The 15,269-nt window shown below is 34.4% G+C and overlaps 1 protein-coding gene across 2 annotated transcripts in view; it reads left to right on the top strand.

The window, feature by feature from the left end:
• The window catches only part of LOC129291838 (uncharacterized), a 33,720-nt gene extending 26,420 nt beyond the window's left edge, over positions 1–7,300 (top strand). For both annotated transcript variants that reach the window (XM_054929386.1, XM_054929387.1), the window contains exon 6: positions 6,929–7,300. In XM_054929386.1, coding sequence (XP_054785361.1) covers positions 6,929–6,941 — 13 coding nt within the window. In that variant the 3' untranslated portion in view covers positions 6,942–7,300. The remainder of the gene's footprint in view (positions 1–6,928) is intronic.
• The last annotated feature ends 7,969 nt before the right edge of the window (positions 7,301–15,269 follow it).

Genomic DNA, 15,269 nt, shown 5'->3' with positions numbered 1-15,269 from the left:
AATTTTAAACTTCCTTCTGTGCCATGGCTTGCTTGAACCTCGACCTAGCCCTCTTCTAAGGCTATCCAAGGATCCAAAGACCATGTTAGTCTCCATAAACCTCTCTAAATAACAATTTATCTAAGTGACTAAATTACCCCTTGAAAATACTGATAATTACTAATGAGGGAACTTAGGATGTTACATTTGCTCTAAAGATTTAGTGCCATTACTTGTATGGTGTAATGTTCACTATGTTTAGCGACCATAAGAGTTTGAAATACCTGGTAGATCAAAAGGAACTGAATATAAGGCAAAGAAGGTGGATAGAGTTTCTTAAGGATTATAACTTTGAATTGAAATACCATCCGGGTAAAGCTAATGTAGTTGTTGATGCTTTGAAGCGGAAGACTTTGTATGTGGCAAGTCTTATGGTTAAGGAATATAGATTGATAGAGTCATTCGTTGAGTTGTAGCAGGGTGTGCCATTGAAGGCATTAGTTGGTGCCTATTCCACTGAGATTAGCAATGATTTCTGGAAGGAATTGAGAATGGCACAACTAGAAGATGAAAGTCTTTTAAAGATTAAAGAAGAGATTGAAGCAGATCAACCTATTGAGTTTAGATTCAATGATGATGGTTTTGTAGTTTATCAGGATAGGATTTGTGTGCCTGACAATGTAGATTTGAGAAATGAGGCTCACTGTAGCAAATACACGATCCATCCGGGAGCTATAAAGATGTACTAAGATGTAAAGCGGTATTGGTGGTGGTCTGGTATGAAGAAAATGTACCGGAGTTCGTAACTCGGTGTTTGACTTGCCAAAAGGTTAAGATAGAGCACCAAAAACCAATAGGAATGTTACAACTATTGGATATTCCTATGTGGAAATCGGAAAGCATTTCTATAGATTTTATAACTGGGTTACCAAAACTCAATCTGGACACGATACCATTTGGGTTATAGTTGATATAGACTTACTAAATTGGCTCATTTCTTAGCAATCCGGATTAGTGATTCTCTGGAAAAGCTGGCAGAGATCTATATTTGAGAAGTGGGTAAGGTTACATGGTGTGCCAAAGAGTATAATTTCTAATAGAGATCTAAGATTTACTTCTAAGTTTTGAGGAGCTTTACAGCGTGCCATGAGTATTGAGTTGAGATTCAGTATGGCATATCATCCAGAAACAGATGGGCAGACAGAATGAACCATTCAAACTTTAGAGGATATGTTGAGAGCCTGTGTATTGGAGTTAAAAAGGTAGTTAGGATAGCCATCTCATTTTAGCTAAATTTGCTTACAATAATAGTTACTACTCCAGTATACAAAATGGCACCGTATGAGGCATTGTATGGGAGAAAATGTAGGTCACCTCTTTGCTGGACGGAGTTGAGCGAAAGGAGTATGTTAGGACCAGATATTGTGGATCAGACAACCTAAAAGATTGAGTTGGTTAGGCAAAAGTTGTTAACAACACAAAGCAGGCAAAAGAGTTACGCAAATAGGTGTAGAAGGCCGTTAGAGTTCCTAGTGGGAGATCATGTATTTCTGAGGGTTACACCAGTGATGGGAATCAGGAGATCGATAAGAGCCAAGAAATTAACTCCTAGATTCATTGGTCCTTCTAAGATTCTGGAGAGAATTGGACCAGTTGCCTATAGGATTGCTTTGCCATCATAGTTATCGGGTATGCGTGAGGTGTTTCACGTGTTGCAGCTCAAAAAAAAAATATCAACCTGATCTTTCACACATGATAGAACTAGAGAAGATTGAATTCCAGGAGAATTTACCTATAAGGCTGAGCCAGAGTGAATCATAGATATGAAAGAGAAATAGTTAAGGAATAAGACTATACGATTAGTTAAAGTTTCTAGTAAGGCATGGCTCTAGGGATGTGCTACCTGGGAGACAGAGGATAAAATGAAGTAGCAGTACCCTCACTTGTTTCCATAGGTATATATTTATGTCTTTTATGAATTTTGAGGGTAAAATTCTTAAAAGGAGGGGAGAACTGTAACATCCTGAATTCTTAATCCTAAGTTTAAAGGATAATCAAGGGTGAAGTAAATTAAAGTGGGATTAGAGATTTGGATGAATAATTGGTATTTTGACTTGTTTGTGTATTGTATGAACAGATATGGGTGATATGAGTACGTTTCAGGTCAAAGCAAGTACGCGTGGTGAGAATAAATCTCACTGTGCCACACGCTGTAGCTTGTGCTGCATGCGTCGCGGTGCATGGACCAGAATTTGCCTTCATAAGTCGTGAAATTTCAAAAATTTCAGAGGAGAGAATTTGAGAAATGCACGAAACAGAGAGAGGAGAAGAGCTGAGAAGCTAGGTTAAGTCATTTTGGAACGGTGGAAGGCGATTCGAATCAATAACTTACCAGGTAAGCTACGTATAACTCTTACCTTCCATTCTACAGAAATTTCTCTGAAATGAAAATTGAATCGGTAGAATTTGAGGGGTTTAATTCTTGCCCAACAGTAATAAAAAGATTCTCGAAAGTTAAATTAGAGCTTTGTGACTAGTTTAGAGCTGAACGTTAGAGCTTTGAACCTACAGGCTCAATTTTAGCCTTAGAAAGAGGAAGTTAGGGCAAAAATCTATCTTGAGTGAAATAAGACTGATCGAGGTGATGTAAAGTAGTAATTGGATAGTTATGGACTTAGAATAGATAAATGGAAAAGAGTTTACGGATGAATATAGCCCTAAATAGTAAAAATGAGTTTTTGGTCAAAATGGACCAAATGACTAAAATGTGCCAAATGTGTTCAAATTAGCATATTGGACGTGTGAGTAGAGAAAGAAAGCTTGAGATAAACTTATACAATAGTGAAAATCCACGGGTAACCTTTCTGGTGATAGAAGGGTTAAGGTAACCGGATAACTTTCTTTGTTTGACTGTTTATTGTAACTGTATGTTAGTATGATATGTAATGTATGAAATGGTTTTGAATCGAGCATGTTTTATAGCATTGAATGATTGTTATGTGTGAAATGGCTTTTGACTAAAATAAGCATGGAAATGTGTTTTGCAATGAAAAGTATTATATGTTATGTATAAGAAAGTATTAAATGGTAAAAAGGGAACCTTAAATGGTTCAAGAAAGTATGATCTGAGAGGTAGGAGTTCACCTGAGTATAGGAGATGATAAAGACCATATGGCAAGGTTTCCTTAGTATCCTGTTAGGGTGCGATGTTGGAACAATTCTTCTTAGTGCCTTGAAAGGTGCGATATTGGAGAAGATCTCCTTAGTGCCTATTAAAGTACGGTGTTGGAGATGAAAGACTCTTTAGTGTCTTTTTGATACGGATTGTGTAATATCCTTCTCCTTTTATCCCATAATTAAAACCCAAATGCCAAATAGTTAGGAAATGAGACAATAGTAATCATCAAATACAGAATTCTCATTAATAAACAAAATGGGGACCCCAAGTTTACAAAACTAAAATCAATTCAAGTCCTGCAACGAGGCAAATCAAAGTTTGAAAATATGTAGAAGCAAGGGATCATTGTATAAGTAGGTACTTTATTTAAGAATTTAAAACAAGAAAAATTCTGAAAAATTATAAGGCATGCATCGTGGCTTGTTGAATATGCACCACAGCGTGTTCGCCTCTGTGACACGTGCCACGGCTCGTGACGCCATGCGCTGCAGTGTAAATGCATGAATTTTGATAGTGAGTTCTGCTGTCAATTTGACAGCTTTAGGGCCAATTTCCGACATGCCCTAAATCTCCATCTGATGCCCGAGTGATGTGATCTAGGAGTCTACGAAAAGTTCTTTTTGGACTCTAACTAATGGCATTGGTCTTAGGCTTAAATTATTTTTAAAATAGAAATTGAACACCCTTTTCAAAACTTATACTATTATAACTAATTTCACAATCTCGGATGTTCAAAACGTATACCAAGGACCATAAGTCACTAACAACCATATGACCACATACATATCAAACCAACTTGTGCAATGCACCATAACATAAGGAATCTTTTCAGATCAAATTTTCACTACTCAACCCCTTAACTCAAAATCATAGGAAGGGGGAGTTTACTACAATTTTCATCAAGACTTCCTAAATCATCACTTAATAATATTCACTACCCTCACTTGCATTAGTATTTTGGCCCTATCATAATAATACATAATAATCAACTCTCTCCCTAGGGCCCAAAATATCATTACAATTTACATTTCACTTAATGCAAGTAAGTAACAAAAAAGGAAATCCTAGTTGGCAACGAAATTGTCATACACATAAATTACCCAAAATAAAGAGGTCTATTACAAATGGATCGTGATCCTAAGCCTTGGGTTGTTTTCCTCTGTCTCCACTTCTTGAGCTATTCCTTAAAATATTAAAGATAACGGGGTGAGTACAACTACTCAGTAACTAATGTCCGATTAGCCCATACTAATGCATAACAATTAGTTTAAATGTAAGTGGCAATTAATATTAATACTTTTACCCATGAGAAACATTTGAAATTAAGAATTCACAACTTAGCTCACGTAATGGCATCTACTTGGAAAAACAATGCCTTTAGCATCTTTCATATAAATAGAATTGCTCACATAAATCATTGACAAGCCTAATGGAAAAAATTATTACTTAACTCAACATATCCACATTATGGACTCAATATAGACAACAAGTGCCTTCTATCAATATATGCATGATCACGCTTCCTTTATATCCTCCTTATTCCTTTGACATGAAATCATGGTCTATAACTCAATAGGATAGTATATGTTTTTTGACTTCCCTAGCCTAAACACTCGTGAAGGGATTACCCAGCCAAGGTGTACCCATCTCACTTATGGATCACGATTTCCCCTATTTTTCTCACCATGGGGTGTCATTCACCATAGACTAGCTTCCTCATTAAACTGGTAATAACTAGCTAGGTTCGAGCCCTCATTAAACTAGTGGAACAATCCTTCATTGAACAAGTGGGATGATATAAATAGAATCAATCTAGGCAATCCATCACACGGGTGGGGCCTTACCACATGGATTTATCATCTACTCCGCTTCCTAAGTGAACTATCACCTCTCTTGATCATGCAATGGATATTCATGCAATAATTCACACATATACAATTCATAGAACTTCACATTACACAATCATTGGACTTTTCACACATTTCATGGAACTTCAAAACCAAACAAGTTGTTGAACTCCTAATTCACAATCATTTTACCTCACACTTTTAAAATCATTGAACTTTCCTATTTTCATTGTACCCCACACTTTCAAAATCATTGAACTTCCTTACTTTCAAACGTCATTGAACTCCTTCTAAACAAATATTCATTTTGCTTCTCAATTTGTAAAAATCATTGTACTCCCAATGAACATTAATACGAAAATCCACCACTATTGTTATCAAGGGAAAATTTTGCATCATAAGGCATAAAACTCACAAATTTGATCTAGTGGATTTCTTCACAAATTAAGCCACACTTGCATTTCTTTTATTTTATATATTTCAAATGATAATTCATAAATCAATAAACTAATAGTCACACACAAGCACAAGATAGAATTCCCTCAGTTACCTCAAACCTTTGAGAGGTCAAAGGTTTCACCCCCTCAACTATTCACTCCCGAAGCTTCTAAGAAGCTTGAATGGTGCCAATGGTAGTTACACTATAAGCATTTATCATACAAAACATCAATATCCATTTTGAGCTATTTTTCACTAGCATTTTCATCATTTATTAATACTCAAGTTTTACTCTAAGCTCATGTAGAAGCACCCATAAGGTTTCTTAGCTTTCTATAACTCTTATTTAAAATATTGAGCTCTTAAATGGGCATTAATGAAGCCATATTATTCCCAACCACTAAATTTATGGAAATTTCGGATACTTAATGTCTTCCAACTACCAATCATCATAAAATCATAAATATCAAGTTTACTTAGCTCAATCTACCCCTATTAACTCTATTTAAGTCAATGGGTTTAGGCCCTTAACTTTTAGGGACTGAAAATCACCATTAGCAATCAAACCCTAACCTTTACCATTAAAAAAATGGAAGAAGAGAGGAAGATTTAAGCAAGAAAGCTTACCTTAGGTGTTTATGAGCTCTAAATCACTCCCAATAGTCAGTTTCTTCAAGCCCTAGCTTAGCTTTTTAGCTACTTTCTCGTTCTCTTTTGTTTCCTCTTCATTTTTCACTTCAGATTCGTGACTTAATATTGTAAAATTTTGGCCATGCGCCATGGCAGATGCACAATACGCCGTAGTGCATGCCACAGAGAGCTTCTTCCAGGCGTGTTGTCACCCATGCACTGCGGCGGACCAACCCCATGTTGTGGTGCGTGGCACAGAATTACTCCCTTCAGAAATTCTTCCTCTTCTATTCCTGGGTGGCCTGATTCTCCTTCGGACCCGTGTTTAGTAATGAAATCAAGATCAAACATGCTCGTTAGGTCTCTGTGGCCACAAACCTCAAAGATTCACTTTACTAATCTATTTAAGCTTAATTAATCTGGATTTAAAATTGAGGATGTTACAGGTTGAAGTCAACGATGCCCCATTGTGTGTATTGGGGGAAAACCATAGTCCATATTGTGTGTTAGAACATCTTTGGCCTGGTGATTCTACCACTACAAGTGAGCTCAAGACTAATGAAAGTGTACATTGGTCTGAGATGAGCCTATGGTTTGTGTCGAGGTGATTTAGAGGTTTGGTTGGTAGAGATCATAATAGTATTTTATGATATGAAGAAATATCTTGAGATAACATGGAATCCTTTGGGATTGATGAAAAGTTAAAAATAAAATATGATATGTGATGTAAATACTACTTTATGAGGTTTTAATGATATACTATGCTTACTTTCATATTGTTACATGTGATAGTCAATAGGAGTGAGTTATTATGTTACTGAAATTTTTATCTCACCCCATGGTTACATGTTTACAGGACCAGGAAGTGATCAGGCTAAGGGAAGAGAGTCTGGACTGGCTTGAGTTGTGAAGCTGTGTACTCTAAGGTTGTGTAATGAATTGAACTAAAAGATTGTATATATAAGTGTATATGAGTTTCCATAGGGTTTCATGCATGTATTAAACTGAGTTTTTGTGAAATCAAGCCTGATTATGTGTATATGTGTTGTTGAGACAATGGGCTTTGATTTGAATATGTTTGAGTTGAAATGATTGTATGTATTGGTGAATCTTAAGCCAAGGGATAAATTGATGAAATGAGTAATTTGAAGGCTAAGATTGTATTGTGAATATGATTGCATATATATGAGTTGAGAAATAGCCAAGTGGGCTAAGTTATGCTGAGAAATGGCATAGTATGTTAAGTTAGTGAACTGTAGAAATTAGTCGTAGAAGGGTCAAATTTCAATATATAAAAATGATTGTGATTATTTGAGGTCAATTTAGATCCTTTTAGACTTGGTTTAAGCCCTATTGTGGTCTAATGAGAGTAAGGGATCGATTTGAGCGCTTGGGTGAGCAAAATTTTCAAAAAAAGTGACTTTTTGCACCTGGGTGTCCAAATTTTGATTGGACCATTAGATCGTGTCCAAACCTATCTCATTAGTTAGTACATGAGCTAAGCTTCGTGTGGGCACTTAAATCACTCCGATCGGATGTCGTATGAGAAATTGGCGCATGCTGGAAGTTTGCCATTTTTGCTGTCAAAATGACAGCAGAAATTCAGACAGGCACACCGCGGCACATGAAGACACATGTCGCAGCGCACGACACAGATAGGGCGAGCGTGTGGCTCTACGCCATATGCCGCGGCGTACTGACTATCCGCCACAGCACACATACCAAGTTTCAGTTTTAATTATGTGCCGAAATGCATGCAATTGAGATAGGAATGCTGGTGGGTTATATCCACTATGTATTTGAGGAGTGTATGATTTATTTCCGCTGTGTTTTCTCTGGTTGTATTGTGATTTAATTGATTTTATAAAGTAAGTCTTCGGCTAAAGCTTTTGAAATGAAATTTATGCTGAATGATAAGAGGTAGTAGTAACACCGTAGTCTTCTCTTATATGGTGTGGATATATGAGAGGAGGTTACAATAATCATCAACATATAATTTAATTTCAATAAATTATAAATGGTTATAACAACAAAAATATTTATCAGAGTTAGAACATTGACACAATTTCCTATGACCTGGAAACATTAAATATAGAAAAAAGACATGGAGTTTGCTTCCCAAGTGAGCAAGGAAAAATGAAAACAATTTAGGCTTGAAACATAGTAAAGGTGAAAATGAAATGTGCTAACTTATAATTCATACACTCACCTGCTAGGATCGTTAGTAGAGATCTTTTTTAGCCACCCTGAGAATTTACACCAGCTAAAGAGTTCTCATGAGTATCACCTATAAATAATATTTTTACACAATCATTATCAATTTCCAAGAATAATCAAGATTCTTTCTTTTCCTTTCTTTAATGAACTGCATCCCAATTTTCCATCTAAGTTCCTAATACAACTGTTACTATCAGTCAAGAATTTCCTATTTAATGTAATACTGATTAAGCATAGGATTCATCTTATAGAGCTAGAAAATTAAAATTTCAAATACAGGAATTGAAATAAACGTTACAGCCTTTCTATTTGAAATTTAAATTTCAAGATAACTAGAACAATCACACTGGAATGAAAAAATTTATAATGGTTTGATCAAAGAAAAATTCATAAAAACGCAAGGGAAGGCTATATATATATGTGTGTGCATGCAAACACATATATAATGCCCAGGAAAGAAACGGATGATATATATATATCATATATATATATATATATCAAGAAACCAATTCAGCCTATTAAAATTTAACAAAGAACACAAAGAAAGAAAGCGAAGACGTAAATGGATGAATTCTGTACACTTTCTTCCAATTTTTTTTTGTCTGAACTGACTGAGCAAGCATTCAAAGAAGGAAGGAGTCAAAAAAGAAAAAAGAAAAGAAAGGATCAATGTGTCTATTGATTTCCAATCATGTATCGCACAAGCAAATTATGAAAGGAGGAAGAAGACAAAACAAGGGGAGAGAGATAGAGTAGCTACAAGACAAATATTGAAGAAATTAAAGAAAGGAGGAGGAAGGAAGTTATGGACTTGTAGAGCACGGGAGTAGTGAGAGAAATCTGATTAGGCTATGAGGCGGCAAAGGATGAAGGAGATATATTAGGTTTAGGTTTTCATAAAAATATATATTTTGAAAAAAAATTAAATTTAATCATTTTAAATGCTTTTAAAATATTAAATCTTTATCTGATATAGATATGGCTCTATAAGGTAATATCCACATCCTTTAAGATCTTAACTAATTTCTCTCATTATTATTATATTTTTCCACCATAACATTAATTAATTCACTCCTAAATAATATATTTATATATTTTATTAGGGATATCACAAAATACTTCATCTTCAATCATAAACTCTAATTCCCAACGCCTATTATCAATATAAGATTTATGTCAACTCTTATATGTACGAATAACCATCACCTTCATCTTATCGATGACATCCCGCACAAAATTCAGTCCCAAATTTCTCAACTAATATCAAACCGTACAATTGGAAATTTTCATTATTTATCTTACAACTCCAAAAATTTTAAGTACTAGTTGATAACTATTATTACATGCACTTCACAATGAAGCCAGTAGTTATCCTAATTTCTCAAGCTATTGATTTTTATCCTGGTTTAATTGGAATTGATCTTCTGGACGTTGGAAATGTTGGTTTTATTTTTGCACGCATTAAGCAGCCCCGGCTCCTATTTAAGGAAAAACGCAAACCATATATGACTTTTATGGGTTACAATAGTCATATTTAGGAGTGCCAAATCAAAAATTGCCAAAACGGGGTAGTTTCATATTATGGTTTATTTTTAACCATGATATATATATATTTTCTTGTATACCGTCATATAAAGAAGAAAACTATATATAACTTGATATATGTCGGTTCTTAACTGTCATACATATATATAGGCTAAAATGATCGTATATTTCCATTTATGCGGTTTTCATGCATGGTAATGATGTCATCAATATCCATGATATCACAAAAGCAATGGGTAAAATCAGTCAAATGCAATGATTAATAATACAATAAGTTTTAAAAGTAACCCAATATAAGGTTGAAAAACCAGATAATTACATGACAACACTGAAATATATCATAAATAAATAGAAATCATATAGTAACGACGACATTAGAAGTTGAGCGAACTCATCTTCTGAGCAATAAATTTGATAAGAATATCATCAATGGTAGCGGTCCATGAAATGTAGAAAATAATAATCCCGATTGTTATCATCCTTCTCACAAGGTCTGGAAAGTATACCAACCTCAAACGGGCGAGAAGGTTGTTAAAAAAGCTGTTATAGTGTTCATTCAACTTCTTTGAAAGAGTGGTGTAAGAGGCAGAATTCGCAACAATGTTCTTGCAAAGAATATCAATTAGGCCAGCCAAATCTGTCACTTCCCAATTCATGGATAATGACTTTACTCTCAACTAGCACATCAACATCTTGTTCTGTGTGAATGAGATCATCAATTAAAGCAACATAGTTGCAAACGTAATGATGGTTAGGATAGTGAAATTGCTCATATACCATGAGGTTGCGCAGAACGGATTCTGTTGAGCTGTCTACTTTCAATGTTGTGATCTGCAAACGAGCTTTAAACCATTTTGGCCCAAAGCCTAAGCAACTCAACCAATATAGAACTGGTACTTTCTTGAATTTGACATCAAGCAAACTTCTCTTTGAAACTGGTTCAAAAGTTATTCCTGCCATTTTTAATTTTGTTGCAGTCTTTACGAAGGGAGCAGACTTTCCATCACGAACCAAATCGAGTGAACAAAAAAATATCTGACCAAACTAGTGAACTGTTTTGGATTGGTCCATCCTTGCTTTAGCATGCTGTTCTGATTAATTGTGTTAGCTGGCAGCTTGGGATACGGATTGTAAGTTTGAAAGTAGTAGCGAGCGAGCTGGAGAAAACTTGAACAGTTTTGTCTTCTTCGAATGGGCACAAGGCGATATAGTTCCCTGCAAGATTGATAATGGAATTTGGTTTTCAAGTAGTAACAAATCCTGCTCAATGCTCTTATCAATCATGGATTTGGCAAATAAGTAATCATCCCTAATTACTTTTTGTCCATTCCATTTTCGGAGGAAGAGCTCCCTAATGAACACAGCGTCCAGGAGTATCATGCGTACAAACTTCTTTTTTGTGAAATTAGTGTATTTTTCTGAATAATGGCTCCTTATATCTTCTTCATTGTCTCCAAGATTATTTGTGTAGTCCTCTAAACCTTGCACCCCCTCAGCTAATAGTTGTTGGCGAAAATAAAGACATTTATGTTTCTCCATTGTCTTTAGTTTTGCATTGCCATGGTGGATTGGGCCAATGGAGATCACATGAGGAGTGTAAGCATCATTGTTTTCCTTTCTAAATTCTTCTGGCACCTTGTAAATACAACACTTTTCAAACAACATAGAATCATTCATATCGTTGAGGATGTCTACAATATGTATCTAGCAATATCATTGTTATCTTCTGACATTGAATCTTTTTGCAAGACTGATAATTGATCTGCATAAAAAAGCCATTGTTTTGTTGCTAGTTATAAGTACAAATGTATTCAATTAGCTAGTACCCATAACCAACATATCCATGTATAACTTGAAAGCCACTGATACGGTTACGTATATGGGATACGATATAGAATGATATGGTGGAGACAGCAATTTTCAAATTTTAAGATACAGATAGGCAAATATTTATAACATATACTTCAACATTTTATGATATAGGTATAGGTATTTTGATTCTTAAACAAAAATTTTTAAAGTAATATAAGGATATATATGTATGTATGTATGTATAGAAAAAAATTATTAGAAAAAAATCATAGTATAAATGTTAAAATATGCGATATATATGCTATAGTATCCTCTAAGTATTGTATCAAATATGAATATGTTAACTTTTTTGAAATATCCGTGATTCAAAGAATAACACAAAAACATAATTTCAAAGCTACATTGAACATGAGATCATGAAATTTACCATACGGTATATAAGTTATCATGCCTCGAAATATGAGAGTGACTGACACAGAATATGTGTACAAACACACATCTCTTAAGCCTAAATTAAGAGATGTTCCATTTCAAAAATACTTTTCATTTGAATGAAGCCTTAATTTTTTTTTTTGGGAAATTCTAACAAAATCTCCCCTAAGTAAAATAAATAGATTAAAATTTTGCATAAAAAAATAGAGATTAACCAAAATGGCATCACAACTTCAATCTAATGGCAAAATCCCTTGGATGATCTGATGGAGGTACAAGCTATCTGAGACCAAAAATATTTTTTAGTGAATAATGTCCCAACCATAACATTTTGCACAATTAAGATGAATAAAATATAATAGTTACGTAAATTAAATAGAAAGCAATTCAAAGTAAACAAATTTACAAGCACAAAATAAAGTTTGGTATAACTTTAATATCAAGAAACTTTAAATCTATAAAGAAAAAGCAGATTTAACATTTGGTCTTGACATATCAAAATAAGTAAATAAATACATAATTGAAAATAATCAGATTTGCTAGTTAAAAACCATTAGAGTGTGAAATCACCAACTAATTAAAAATTTATATGTTTGGGAATTTAATAGAACAATTCACAAACATAGGCACAAAGTCTACGAGAGTAAATAACCAAACGTGGTTTATGCCATGAAGACAAACATGGACACATAGTTTACGAGGGTAAATAACCAAAAGCAGCCTAAGCTACGAAAAACAAACTTGGATACATAGTCTACGACGGTAAATAACTAAACGTAGCTTATGCCATGAAGACAAACATGGACACATAATTTATGAGGGTAAATAACCAAAAGTAGCCTAAACTACGAAAAACAAACTTGGACACATAGTCTACGAGGGTAATACTAACTAAACGTGGCTTGAAGACGTGAAAGCAAATGTGACTACAAGGCCCATGAATAACAAATGTGAGAACAAAGTCTATGAAAATAAATTAGTTAGTCATTGACCATGGCACGTGCCAAGGGCTAATAAGACCGCCGTTAGCAACCAGTGTCCCGATAAAATTTCCTTCAAATCTTTTTTCAAACATGTGAGAAAATTATCAATATAAAATATAGTTCTCATTTTGAAAAGTCAAACTCACATGAATAGCTTTTATTATTAAAACCTTGTCAAAATAAAATTTCATAATTGAATTCCATATTTGGCATTTATTGAGTAGCTCAAAAATAACTAGAGTTAATAAAAATAATCTCATAAATTTTGAAACTTTCCTTCGTAAGGAAAAACACATACACATGCCATAATTCAAATATTCTTCAACAACTCTGAGATATTTTCGAAGATGAAAAAAATTTAATTAACAAAGTACTGAATATATAATGTAATTGTTATTAAATGATCTATATAAAAATATTTTGAAAAATTTTTAATGATAAATTAATTGGGATGCTATTCACTTGCCTGAAATATTACCAAGTATGCAAATTACTCATAATCAGTTGTTTTTTAATATTGTCTGCTTCTTAATTCCCAAGATAATTGAGGAATGACAGGTACAACTTGTAGCATCCTCACAGCAAGTCGGCGACGTCAGAAATGCTGTAACAGCAGCAAACTCTGACCAAGACACACCAGCGACGGAAAAAGCGGTGGCGTAAGACATGTAGAAGTCTGGTCAATTTGCTACTCCAAGAGAAAAGAGAAGGCCTGGCAGCGAAATAGGGGAAACTTGGCACTGCTGCACGTTCAGGGAGGAGGAAAACCGACAGCGCTTCCACAGTCACCAGCAGCAGGTGAACAACGGTGAAAGTGAAGGGAGAGGAAGGCCTATCTGCTTGCATGATCACTTAGACAGAGAAGGGAGAGGGTTTCGACTGTTTAAAATAAAGAAGAAAGAGAGGCTGTGAGTCGACTGAATGGTAACGACGCATCTCCACTCCAACACCGGCGACACATTTGAACAGCAACAAGACTAGCGATTAGAGGAGGAAGAAGATTGAGGCAGAGGAAGAAGAGTGGGTTTCAGGCGTTCTCTCTCTCTCCCCTTTTGCTCTGATTCTTCAAAGCTCAAGACTAGAGAAGAAAGAATAAGAAGGAAAAACGAAAAATCTGCATGCGCGCTCTGACTTGCGTTTTATTATTATTTTTTTAAATTAAGGGTAATGTAGTAATTTTATCCAACTTGAAGCAAAAATGAAATGCTCCTTCTTGTGCATCAGAGATTCGAACTCAGGACCTGCACATGAGGTCTAAAGCCATTACCACTAAGACACCATAAATTTTAGGAAAAATGACAATTAAGGACCTTCTAAGAATATTAATCCCAATTACGGACCACTAAATTTTGAAATCCCAATGGTCCTTAATTGTGATAAAAAAATGTAGTTTGTGAGGTGGCATTCATTATTGCCACTTGGGAATTCACTAACCTAACTTGAGAAAATTGATAACGTATATTGTGAAAACATGAAACCCCACTTGGAAATAAATTGTTTAACAAAAAGCGCTACTTGGGAATTCACTAACTTGACTTGGAAAAATTTCTAACGTATATTGTGAAAATATGAAACTTCATTTGAGAATCGATTGTTTAATAAAAAACACCAATTTAGACAAGTCACTTTTTATTAAACAATTAATTCTCAAGTAGGATTTCATTTTTTCACAATATACGTTAAAAATTTTTCAAGTCTAGTTAGTGAATTCCCAAGTGGCACTTTTTGTTAAACATTTGATTCTCAAGTGAAGTTTTATATTTTCACAATATACGTTAGAAATTTTTTCAAGTCGGGTTAGTGAATTTTCAAGTGGAGCTTTTTGTTAAATAATCCATTCCCAAGTGGGGTTTCATGTTTTTACAATATACGTTAGTAATTTTCTCAAATTGGGTTAGTGAATTTTCAAGTCGCGTTAGTGAATCCCACCTCACAAATTACATTTTTTTATCACAATTAAGAACCATGGTCCTTAACTGGGATTTCAAAATTTCATGATCCGTAATTGGGATTAATGTTCTTAGAAGGTCCTTAATTGTCATTCTTCCTAAATTTTAATTAGCTTTCCAGGCCATTACACAAGGAGTAAATGATGAAAATGCTGCCAAAAAGAACAGAAATAAATGAAATTTACAAAGAAAATTCTTGAGCCTTAAAATCTCTGTAAACTACCAAATAGAAGTGATTGTATAAGTGTTTGTTGAATCT

This window comes from Prosopis cineraria, unplaced genomic scaffold (genome assembly GCF_029017545.1).
Source record: "Prosopis cineraria cultivar Desert tree isolate PC_DT_omini unplaced genomic scaffold, ASM2901754v1 PC13, whole genome shotgun sequence".
In the NCBI taxonomy this organism is placed as follows: Eukaryota; Viridiplantae; Streptophyta; class Magnoliopsida; order Fabales; family Fabaceae; genus Prosopis; species Prosopis cineraria.
Note: the sequence above shows the minus strand (reverse complement) of the source record. Positions and strands in the feature narration are given on the sequence as shown.